Consider the following 13,109-nt stretch of genomic DNA (forward strand, 5'->3'; position numbering starts at 1 on the left):
CCACCACCAAATGGACCTATAAATTAATGCATCTAGATTACATATCTTTAGAAATACATAAAGATATATTAATATGGACAGACTTAACCATACTTTCAACTGGGAAACTATCAGCAACCCAGATCAAGCTCAATCCAAAAACGCTAGGGAATTCCTGGGAATATGGAACTTAGGCAAGTCAATCTTTAGTAGACACATAGAGATAAACAACATTTACAGAGTATTCAAAAAGCTAAGAAGGAAACAAAAAGATCACAACACCAAAACCCAGATAATCAGGGATTAACACCAGACAAACAATCAAGCAGAAAACAATATCCAAACCAAGGAACTACCAAACAGAAAACCACACATTCACCAATTTTGGCAGGACTAGCCAGATAAAACAGGGGGCAAACCCCACATTCATTAACACTGATGGTGTTACCTAGTTGGGTAGCAAAACGTCTGCAAGCAAACAACCAAACTCAGAGAACGCCAAGGACGTCACAGAAAATATATACAAAGCTTTATGAGGTTGTTGTTTTTAAACACAAAACATTGTAGAACTAGAAGTAGTAGCATGTTTATGAATGAATGCAAGTCTGAAATCAACATGGCTTGCAAATACCTTGATTTGGCCTCCCTTAGATTTCACTTTGCCTATTCTTGAAGCAGCGACCTATGCCTCGTCATCAGTTTAATGATAAACTGAGAGTTAAAAATAGCAAGTACCATTTGGGAAATTCTTTTTTTTTTCTTTCCTTGCTCTTTGTTAGTTAAACCATTTCTAACATTTGGAGCCTTTCAGAGGCTGATGGAAGAGGACTGAAATTATTGCTGCTCCTTAGCATTTTCTGCTTTGGAAAAGAGACCAAGTCAAGCTGAAATATCTCCATCCTAAGATCTCTTGCAGTGCAGCTCCTTTGCATTAAAAGCTATACGGGCATCCACCAAGTATGAGCTCTCCGTTTATCTTGTTAACATTGATTGGTCTCTGTCTTTAATACCTGATGAAATTTACACATCGTGCTAAGTCATGGTTAGCTTGACCCTGATTTATTAAAAATGGATTTGTCTTGCTTCACATCATATCCTAAGCTTTACAAGCAAGAATGACCAAGTACGTAAAACACATTAGATCAAAATCAAAGAAAATCACAACCACCCTGTGCTCACAGCACACTAAAACCAATCTCATCTCTCAATCTCTTCTCTTTGTGGCTTTTTCTCCTGAATCTTCAACAGAAGCTGAAGAAGAACAGGAGGAGCAGAAAAGGAGTAGAAGGAAATTGGAGGAAGATGCCCAGTGGTGACATGCTCATCCGTGAGAAAGAGGAGCTTGGAACCAAGTACCATATTTTTCAGAGGATAAGAGGCTCCGGAGTATAAGACACACCTTATTTTGGGGGGAGGAAAATAGGGTGGGGGGAATTCTGCCTCTTCCTACCAGGTATTCATCTAGCTAGTGTCCTTAGCCTGGTCAGCTTCAGCACATTAGTTCACTGGTTGTGATCACACACACACATGTGCGCGCACGATCGCTTCGCTCACACGCACTACGTTGGGGCTGATAAGCAGCTTCAAAAGTACAGCTGATCTTTGGAAGGAGCCCCAGTGAGTAAAGCAGGCAAAGCGCAGAAGCGGTAAGACAAGGCAGCAGCTGTTCTGGGGTTCCATTTTGGGCTCCGTGCCTCACGTTTTCAGCCTCCAAAGACTCCGTTTGAGAGCCGTTCAAGGCTGCGGAGATCGCCAAAGCACATCGTCGCTTATCGCCACCCAAAAATGTGATGCGCAGAGGCCAAAAATGGGGCAAGCAGTGGCCTAAAATGCGATGTGCAGAGGCTGAAAATGCGATGCGTGGAGGTGGCGATCAACGGCAATGTGCTTTGGCGATCCCCGCAGCCTTGAACGGCTCTCAAACGGATCGTTGAGATGAAAGGCTGAAAACACGAGGTGCAGAGCCCAAAAATGCAAGCCGTTGTCTGTGGCAATCTCTGCAGCCAGGAAGAGGATGCGCGAAAGCCAAAGGGTGGGGGCCGGAGGATGGGCAGGGCTACATTCGGAGTATAAATTGCACCCAAATTTTCAATCTCTTTTAGGGGGGGAAAAGTGTGTCTTATACTTTGAAAAATATGGTATATCAGGTCTCACCAAGATATGGAAGGGTGTCCCAGAAGCTTTCTCCATCCAACCTGGATAGATACCAGCATCGTAAGAGGCAGAAAGCCAAGGGAAATTATAACTGAGTTCTCAAATAAGCCTGGAGAATGGCTTGTGACAATTCCTGTTGTGAAACCTTTGTTATTGTCAGGTTTATTTTATTTATTTATTTTGTCACAAATATATATATAAGCATCACACAAAAAGATTATATCGTATATAAACATTATATATATATATATATATATATATATATATATATTTGTTTTCTGAGGTTTTCACGGGTGTAGCTTTTGGGATTATGGGAAGAGACCACAGAGTCAGGTAAAGTGTTCCAAGCACTGATGATTCTGTTACAGAAGTCATATTTTCTGCAATCTAGGTTAAAGCGGTTAACATTAAGTTTAAATCTATTGGTTGCTCTTGTATTATTGCAATTAAAGCTGAAGTAGTCTTTAACAGGAAGGACATTACAATAGATGATTCTGTGAGTTAAACTTAGGTCTTGTCGAAGGCGACGGAGTTCCAAGTTTTCTAAGCCTAGGATTTCAAGTCTGGTGGGATAAGGTATTTTGTTGTATTCGGAAGCGTGGAGAACTCTTCTTGTAAAATATTTCTGGACACGTTCAATTGTATTGATGTCAGAAATGTGGTGAGGGTTCCAGGCGAACTGTATTTTAGAATTGGCCTAGCAAATGTTTTATATGCTCTGGTTAGTAGTGTAGTGTTTTTGCTTCCAAACACTGTACCCTACCTATCTGGACTACAGTTAGTCTTTGCTTAACAACTGCCTCATTTAGCAACCATTCACAGTTATGATGGTGATGAAAAAGTAACTTTGCCACTAATCCTTGCATTTACAAGATCCTTTACAGATCCTTTGCAGATCTGTAAAGCAAAGGAAAGCTGAAATAAGATTCTAAGTGCTCTCTGAGCTTGGTTGTTTTCTTGCAGACATTTCATTACCAAACTAGGTAACATCATCAGTACAAAGTGGTAATGAAATCTGCAAGAAAACAATCAAGCTCAGAGAGATCCCACAGCTCAACCCTGAACTATAAATATTCTCTTCTATCGTTAAGATCCTAAACACAGTTGCAGTTTCACCTATTGGGTGCTTCACTTAATGACCAAATTACCAGTACCGACTGTGGTAGCTAAACAAGGACTACCTGTACGGTGTCTAATTGCCTAGCCCTGTTCACAGCCTGCTTGGTAACAAAACTTAAATCTACAGAACTTAAACTCGATTTATGACCTAGAAGATTAGCTTGACATTTTAATTGCTGCTAAAGACAGATAACCACTGTTACTTCCAAGGCCTGAGCTCATTTTCAGCCTGCCGGGGTGGGAGTAAGTTTGAGAGCAGAGGCTGGCGCGGCAAGTGGGTTGCATTCATTCTGCTTATTTTACGGGTGGGGAAAAAAAAATCAGTAAAACTCATGCCATTAAAGATGAATGCTACTGTATTGATAGCCTGATTGGGCCGTTTTTTTTGTCCTGGGGTGCAAATGGGGTGTAATTAGCCATAGATGCATTAAATGGCACTGATTGTAACACTGTAACCTAATGATATCAAATTGCAGGAACGGAGGGCACAGGAGATTATAGATGGCTGTCAAGAAAGCCGTTTCTATTATTGAACGGCTCTTACTATCAAGGAAAGTCTCCTGAGTATCAAGTCAGAGGCAGCTATCTGGCCTTCAAGCCCATTAGCTTCGAAGTCGTGTTCTCAGTATTAAAAACTTTTTTTCCCCCATTCTTCTGTGTGACAGTTGCTTACTTAAACTGATGATGATCGTAAGGTTGCAATAGAAGAGAATGTTAGTACCTCGGAGTGGAACTGTGGGGTCCTTGGTGCTCTCCGACCTTGGTTGTTTTCTTGCAGATGTTTCATTACCAAAGTAGGTAACATCATCAGTGCGTCCATGAAGTTAAGTGATTATAATGTGTATTGTGCTTCCCTACTCTTTCTCTTCAGTGAACATGTCAAACAGTGAACAGGTCGAACATTCATAAGACTTCTTATGTTCTCCATTAGAACATTATGGAGAGAGAGAGAGAGAGAGAAGGAGGGAGGGAGGGAGAGAGAGAAGGAGGAGGAGGAGGAGGAAGGAAGGAAGGAAGGAAGGAAGGAAGGAAGGAAGGAAGGAAGGAAGGAAGGAAGGAAGGAAGGAAGGCTCTTTGCATCTATTTTTATTAAGATACATCATTCATTATTTCATTATTCGATGTTTCAATACACAATTCTAATACCAATCACAATATTATTTAGAGATTCAAAATTAATCTAATCATATTCTTACAGTCATCAAATCTACGTAATTCTGATCAGTGCTGGGATTCAGCTGGTTCTATCCGGTTCGGGCAAACTGGTAGCGGCGGCATTGGGAGGCTCTGCCTACCCGCCGGATGGCATCATATCTGATTTTTGATGCTCTGCGCATGCGCGGAGGTGGTGCGTGCATGCGAAGCGAGCGAGCGCACACGCACGCTCACATTTGCAAACCGGTAGCGAAGGTAAGTGAATACCACCCCTGATTCTGATAGTAATACACATGTTTATATTAAAGTATGTTCTTGTATATATTTATTAGTTTCTATGGCTGCCTACTCCATCTAGCGACTCTAGTAGTATGTCAGTCAAAGTACATCAGTCCCTAGCAACAGATTGGACAGAAGAAAGAGGAAGAAACAAGGGCCAGTAAAGAAATGAAAACCATGATTGCAACAGGATTTGGGCAATAACATTAACTTGGCTGTTTTGGTAGAAGTTCAAGTAAGTATCTCACAGGAGCAATCAAACAATAGATTAATCTTAAACTGCTAACCTTAGTTAATTTGTTTGCGACTGAGAATGCAGACGGAGCTCATTTGTTTAACTTACGGTTCAACGACTTGAACCATAAATAACTTGAACAAACCCCCCAAAATGAGTTACTCCCTTATTCTTCTTACAAGGGATTGTCTGCATACTGCCAACAATATCGCAGCGTGTTGCTGCAAATTGTCTTCAGGGATGGGGCATGACCGATGAAATAAAAACATTTTAAATGAAACCAATTCCAAATCTGTTTATTATTCCTTGAGTTGTGCAAAAGGTCTCACCAGTTGCTCACCGATATGTGGGATGGAAGGGAGAGTCTCCTTTCTCATCACACCCCTGAATGCTCAAAGAAATCTAATTGGGCTTTTCTGATTAGCAGAATACAGAAATCTTCTGGAATAGGGGTCTCCAACCTTGGTCCCTTTAAGACTTGTGGACTTGTGAAGTCCACAAGTCTTAAAGGGACCAAGGTTGGAGACCCCTGTTCTGGAAAACCAATGTGAGCCTTAGATTCAGAGCAAAGAAAACAGTGAGCATTTAGTACCTTTTAATTCTTCGGAGTAATAGCTAATTAATTCCTACGATTTAGAGAACGATACTGATTGGAACTTGATACCAGCTAATATTTCTCTAGAGATGTTCACATGTATATCAGCGATGTGTATTTATGCAGAAACACTATCAATTTCTTTGGGAGGTTTAGGAATGAACCTTATGTGACTCTTGAGAAGCAATCTGGGAAAAAACAACAACCCACCCTTTTATTTTTAAAGATATAGTAAACATTGAAATGCTAGGAGACAAGACTTAATCATTTTTTTTTAAGGAAAGAAACCACTTATTTACAAAAAGGACGGTCCAGGAGGAAGTATCAGTTTTCAATTTACAAGTTCTTACTAAGCTACCTCAGGAAGAAGAATCGCTTTGTTGTAATCATCTCACCAACCTTAATTCCAAGCTCAATGTTCTCTCCACCATAAACGTCCATCCCTGGGTCGAGAAGACCGATTTCCCCAAAGAACTTCCGGTTCACCACAAAAGAGCATCCAATCATAGCTGGCGTCCTGAGGAATAAATAGAAGAGAAGTAAGAAAGTGCTTTGTTATTGTGGTTTGATTATATCTTGAGCCACGGTGGTGCAATGGTTAGCGTCAGGGGTGAAATGCTCACAGATCGGACCGGATCACCGGATAGTTCGGTGATCCAGGAGCGATGGTGGAGCAAAGCTCCGCCCACCCATCCGAGTGTCATTACTTCCTGGTTTTAACCAGGGAGTAATGCGTTTTTTACCTTCTGTGCATGCACAGAAGATTTTGCGCATGTGTAGAAGGTCTGCGCGTGTATGTGATGCCCGCGTAAGCTAAGCGAGCTCATGCGCATGGCACATACACTTCCAAACCGATAAGAAAGGTAAGTAGATTTCACCCCAGTGGTTAGAGTGCAGTACTGCAGGCTACTTCTGCTGACTGCTGACTGCCTGCAATTTGGCAATTCGAATCTCACCAGGTTCAAGGCTGACTCAGCCTTCCATCCTTCCAAGGTGGGTAAAATGAGGACCCAAATTTCTGGAGGCAATGTGCTGACTGTGTAAACCACTTAGAGAGGGCTGTAAGGCACTGTAAAGCGGTATATAAGTCTAAGGGTTATTGCTATTGCTATCTTTCCCAAGAGATAGAGGTCTAATTGTTCTAGCAATAGACCTTAGACTTATATATCACTTCACAATGCTTTACAGCCTTCTCTAAGCGGATTACAAAGTCAGCACATTGCCCCAAACAATCTGGGTCCTCATTTTACCAACCTCAAAAGGATGGAAGGCTGAGTCAACCTTGAGCCGGTCAGGATCGAACTGCTAGCAGTTTGCAGAATTAGCCTGCAATACTGCATTCTAACCACTGTGTCATCACAATAGAACACCTGTTGTGATAGAAGTTTAAATCAGCAATAGGCAATCTGATGGTTGTGAGCGTCCTTGTGCCTGCAGACCTCCTCCTTTGGTGCATAAGATGCTCCCTGCTAATTTGGGAAAGAATCTTCTACTTAAGATTCTTTTAATTAATCTAATTACCTCCTTCTAATTAAAAAAAAAAGGAATGGACAATGCATCAGCTTTTAACAGTATCTCTATTTGCGAGGATGCCTCTGGGGTTGATGGAGATGCCACGAGAATGCTCTGAAGACTTCTCAGAGCTGAACGCTCTGTTTCCAACCCAGGAAAAGACAAAATTAAATCTGGACAGGACAGTTTGTTCCTGAAGGTCATGAAGCGATGACAACGAGTTGACCAGCAGGCCTTCAAATAACTACTGTGCTCTGTAACTGTCAGGCTCCATCAAATCAGCTACTTTGCAATTAGCTGTGATATGCCTACAAATTCCAAATTTACCTTCCCAGCTCCTTCCCCCACCTCATTCTTTTAATCTACTCTGAGTAATTGATTCTTTTGTTCTACTACTGTTATCCTGAAGATATTTCTTTTCATGCTCGGTGGATATCAAGCTTCCAGAAAGCTAACATTCATGAGCCCCAATTTTTGTCAATGGTCTCTTTTGTTGTTCAAAGATTATCTTAGACGCCAACATGCTAACAATTTACTAGGTCTGGATGAAGCTCTGATGCGCTCGAGTCACCCTTTTGAACTGGACACCCAATTAATTTGATGCATTGAATGGAACCGCTGAGCCAGTATGCTCTTCTGCACCCTCACAGGTGCGCCTTGTAATGGTATCAAGAGGATGTGGATTGAATCAAATTATTTGTTTGATTTCTACCCTGCGTTTCCTTCAGGAGCACAGAGTCGCATGTACAGGTAGTCCTCGACTTAGAACAGTTTGTTTTATGACCGTTGAAAGTTACAGCATCATTGGAAAAAAAAATATTATCCACTTAGCTTTTGTTAGCCTCTGCTAACATCGTCAGAGTGCAAAAACTAACATTGAAGAGATATTCGCCTTTATGCATCATTGATTTACTTCAGACATTTTAATCGATGGGGGCTTAGCTCCTGTTGCTTCCTCCCCTATCATACACCGCTTGGGCTACCCATCCCCGGGGAATGATGCTGAGCTGTCAGATATCGCTTTAATGCATTCTCTCCGGCCCCTTCCCTTTACACACACCACTTCTCCTCCACCTCACAGGCACATTTGATATATCAACCAAATTCGTTTGTTGTTTTGCCCATGATCTTGTAACCGCCCCGGCTTGTTCCTTATTACCCATGTCTATTATGGCTTGCAGCTGCTCTGCCAGGCTCCTCAGCATTTGGCCTGGCTGGCTATGCCTCCACAGGACAAATCTACATGCCCAAATGGGGGTGAGGTGCTGTCGATCTCTACTCCCCAATAGAAATCAGTCTTTGCTGATCTGGCAGGATATTTCCCAGTGCCTCAATCCGTGGTAGGATTCAGCCAGTTCACACCTATTCGGGAGAACCGGCTGTTAACTTTCTAAGCAGTTCAGAGAATTGGGTGTTGGAAGAAAACTTATTTTGTTTTTTTCCACTTTACAGGGCTAATTCTGTAAGGAAGGCATGAAAGAAACATTCTGGTGTTGTTTCTAGCCTAATCTTTATTGCCCTGCTTACAGAAACTGCTCTCTGGTTAACCGTTATTACATTGTAACAGCTAAGGATAAGTGACCATCAATGTGAGTGATGTTGAGTTGGCCACACTCACACGGTCACATTCATTCATTTATTTACATGACCACCAAGCCACACTGACCCAGCTGGTCATTAGGGCAGAGAACCGGTTGTTAAATTATTTGAATCCCACCACTGGCCTCAATGCTTGGTAAGCTGGAAGCAGGTTGATGTGCCTATTGATGGAGTTATTGTTAGAAAATGAGGCTTCTTTCAATAGGTGTCCCCCTTTAGTTGCATCGCAGAAGAAGTGCGGCAGTAGTCATGTGGGCTCCTGCTGCACATGGGTGTTGGTGCTGCCGCCGCGAGGTGGCTATCGGGTCATGGATGGTCTGGCTGCAGGGACCCTGAAGTAAGCTAATGCAGGCACATGAGGCAGCTCCACCCCACCTCACCTTGTAGTTGCGGCATCACAAGCAACCAGACGGAATAGGCAGGCGTCCGGCAGCTCAAGCTTTTAAATAGGGCTTATTTTGGAAGCAGGGCTTATATTTGTTGTGGTCTGCCAGCAGCCTGCAGTGCTGGCAACAGAATCAGACAGCGATGAGGCTGAGGAAGGACATGGGCCAGTCCTGGAGGCTGGGGAAGGCCCGGATGAGGGCTCTGCGTCAGAGGCAGAGGTAGGGCCAGGGCCATCAGGGAGTGAGGTACAGACTCCGGAGCCTCCAGAGACTGACAGTAGTGAGGCAGAGGAACAGGAGAAGCCTGTTCCTAATGCACACATGAGAAGAGCTACCAGAAGGCAAGAGCAGATAAAGCAAAGAGGATGACTCGGGAGTAGGGCCAAGAGATGATTGGGCTCTCCCTTAAGGCTTAAAAGACCAGCAATCACGTTTGGAATCTTTGTCGGAAAACAAAATTGATAGACTTGCTCCTTGCCTTGCTGCATTTATTTCTTGTCAGTGTCTTCTGCTTTTGAACTTTTGCCAAGAAAAGCCTTTGCCTAATTAGACCAAGGTTGGTGATAAGACTGAAGAATTGTGTGATGAAGAATTTGTTTTTATTTAGTATGGACTATGCTGAGAATGAGTTAATTCTCAGCTGTTCTAATAAAGTTTGTTTGTTTGTTTTTGAACTGATTGCATCTAATATTCCCTACTTGGGCCTGGGTCACAACAATATTAGGCACACATGTAAAACATGCTGGGGCTTATTTTTAGGATAGGTCTTATTTTCAGGGAAATAGTGTGTGTGTGTGTGTGTGTGTGTGTGTGTATGGCATGTGTATAGGTATATTATGTATATGGGTATATATATATATATATATATTCTGAGGTTTTCACGGGTGTTTCATAGTGGGTGTCAGTCTGCTGCATGTATGGATTGGAGGGGTTTGAAATGGCTAATGTTGCAGCTGCGGTCTGGCTTCTGGTTCAAATCCCCCTGCAACTCAGACTAATCTGAACACAACCGAGCCCCCATCCAAACAGGACACACCCCCAGCCAATCAGAGCACAAAAAAACCCCCACCCAATCAGAACACAGCCAAGCTCCCACCCAATCAGTTCAAACCCCCACTAGCAGTTAAAAGGAAGAAACAGCTGCGATCACACATTGCTCCCAGAAGCACAAAGCTGAAGCCTGAAGATGACGAATGAGACTTCGTTGAAACGTCACCAAGACACTTCCAATTTTACACAGGAGAAAACCCGAACAACCAAAGACCTATATATATATATATACACATACATATATATATATATACATATATATATATATATATATATATATATATATATATATATATATATATATATTTGGTTGTTCGGGTTTTCCTGTAAAATTGAAGTGTCTTATGACGCTGTTCAAGTCTCATTCGTCATCTTCAGGCTTCAGCTTCGTGTTTCGTTAACACACCTGCATTTACGTGGGAGAAAACCCAAATAACCAAAGACCTACACACACACACACACACACACAGACACACACACACACACACACATATATACATACTTTCTTTTGAGAACAGGCAGCAGAATTTCATTTTTTATGTGGGCCAGTGCGCTCACAATAAAAAAAATGACAATAAAAGTTATCTTAAATACATGCCAGTTGCCAAGCATCTTTGATCGTGTGACCATGAGGACACTGCAACTCTTTTATTGTGAGTACTGGTTTTAAGTCACTTTTCTCAGTGCCATTGAGTCACAAACAGTCACTAAAGGAATTTATTATAAGTCAAGGACTGCCTGCCCTGGGAATGGAAAAACAGAGTTTGCGACTGGCAGCGTGATAACATCATACACTGATGCCTAGGACTGGGAAGCAATTCATCAAGATCAGATCAGATAGAGATTTAAGGATTGCAACTAGTTTACAAGCATGTTCATGGTCAGTTGCCCTGTGGCAAATCACATTTGTCCCAGCAATTGAATAGGTCAAAGAAAGGCTAAGATGACAGGAAAAATAATGTATTCTACTCGCTACAGGCAAAGAATAAAAGAATAAGTTCTTTTAAGGATACATTCACAGTTCTTTGCTGGAAGACCCATCATCCAGAGTCGCCATTTGTTGTGAGGTTGAGATTTTGGAAAAAGTGGAGAGACTAAGATGATTAAGGGACTGGAGACCAAAACATATGAAGAACAGTTGCAGGAATTGGGTATGGCTAGTCTAGAGAAAAGAAGGACTAGGGATGACACAATATCAGGATTCCAGTATTTGAGGAGCTGCCACAAAGAGGAAAAGGGTCAATTTATTTTCCAAAGCACCAGAAGGCAAGACAAGAAACAATGGATGGAAACTAATCAAGGAGAGAATCAATCTGGAATTAAGGAGAACCTTCCTAACAGTGAAAACCGTTAACCAGTGGAACAGCTTGCCGTCAGAAGTTGTGGGTGCTTCATCACTGGAGGTCTAAGAAAAGACTGTCTGAAAATGGTATAGGTATATAGTGATGGCTAACCTTTTTCTCATTGTGTGCCGAAAGTGTGCATGTGTGTGCCAGTGCACACATGTGCCAGCACCCATAATGTAATGCTCCCCCCTGCGCATGCGCACAAGATCTCCATGCTCCCCCTGCCCCTGTGCATTCACACATGACCCCCCCATTCTCCCCCCTGCCCCCATGTATGCATGTGGACCCCACCCCCCGTTTTGGGCCTAGCAGGCCTCCCTGCAGACTGCTGGGCCCAAGAACAGGCCATGGGGGTCACGCTGCACCCACCCGCCCCGTTTTGGGCTCAGCAGGCCTCCCTGCAGCCTCCTGGGCCCCGCAGGCTGCAGACTGCTGGGCCCAAAAACAGGCTGGGGGGGCACGCTGCACCCCCGCCCCCTATTTTGGGCCCAGCAGGCCTCCCTGCAGCCTCCTGGGCCCCGCAGGCTGCAGACTGCTGGGCCCAAAAACAGGCCGGGGGGGGCACGCTGCACCCCCGCCCCCTGTTTTGGGCCCTGCAGGCCTCCCTGCAGCCTCCTGGGCCCCGCAGGCTGCAGACTGCTGGGCCCAAAAACAGGCCGGGGGGGGCACGCTGCACCCGCCCCGTTTTGGGCTCAGCAGGCCTCCCTGCAGCCTCCTGGGCCCCGCAGGCTGCAGACTGCTGGGCCCAAAAACAGGCCAGGGGGGGCACGCTGCACCCCCCGCCTCCTGTTTTGGGCCATCAATAACTCTGTTATTTTGTTATTCTGCCTAAGGGATGTCAGATAAGAGACAGCAGATCCCAGAGCTGGATAATGGGCAGACAAGGGACTCAGAAGACACCCTCCCTAGCTTCTGAAGTTGTATAGGAAACAGTGGGAGAATTTTTCTTTCAAACTTGCAAAATTCCCTTAATATAGCTTTACAATAATGTAGAATTAGCTTTTCTGGTAGGGTTTCCTATCTGGTTGACTTAGTAAGAATGACATCTATCTTGGTGTTTTTCAAGGTCTTTTTCATAGTTACAGAGAGGTTTGTCATAACATCAAACAATCACTAAGCGAGCGGTCGCACCTTGAGGACTAGCTTCTTTTGTTTCTTTTTCAGTACCCCCATCCATGTTTTCATTTGCTTTCCCCTTTGAGATCAGAGAGTTTCATTCGGTGCCGCTAAAATATTTGATAAATACGTCCATGGATACAAATCTGGAGCTTAGTTTCAGAGAGAAAGATAAAATCCTTGACTCATTTCCCAAACTCCACCGTGTGCTATTTAAGAATTCTATTTCACTGTTTATAAGTTGTAATGCCTAACAACCATTTAGCTGGCGCAATTCATCTCACAAAGATAATAATGTTGAAAATGCCTGGTTCTTGAACAGCTCCATTATTTGTGATTACGAGGAAAAAGTAAGATAAAAGGGGAAAGATACTTGCTTTTGGTTTAATATAGCTTTATTGAAAATTTTAAGCAAGAGAATGGGTCTAACCGAAACTAAAAGAACAGGAATTGCTAAGAAAAGCAATAGCAATATCATTTAGGCTTATATAGCACCACATACAGTGGTGGGATTCAAATAATTTAAACAACCGGTTCTCTGCCCTAATGACTGGCTGGGTGGGCATGGCCATGGTGGGTGTGGC

General features: G+C 43.2%; 1 protein-coding gene across 1 annotated transcript in view; it reads right to left on the reverse strand.

The window, feature by feature from the left end:
* Nucleotides 1–13,109, reverse strand: part of GALNT17 (polypeptide N-acetylgalactosaminyltransferase 17) — a 411,497-nt gene that overhangs the window by 109,301 nt on the left and 289,087 nt on the right. Inside the window, exon 6 of the mRNA XM_058164286.1 lies at nt 5,916–6,033. Within this exon, the coding sequence (XP_058020269.1) occupies nt 5,916–6,033 (118 nt within the window). The remainder of the gene's footprint in view (nt 1–5,915; nt 6,034–13,109) is intronic.

This window comes from Ahaetulla prasina, chromosome 1 (genome assembly GCF_028640845.1).
Source record: "Ahaetulla prasina isolate Xishuangbanna chromosome 1, ASM2864084v1, whole genome shotgun sequence".
Lineage (NCBI taxonomy): Eukaryota > Metazoa > Chordata > Lepidosauria > Squamata > Colubridae > Ahaetulla > Ahaetulla prasina.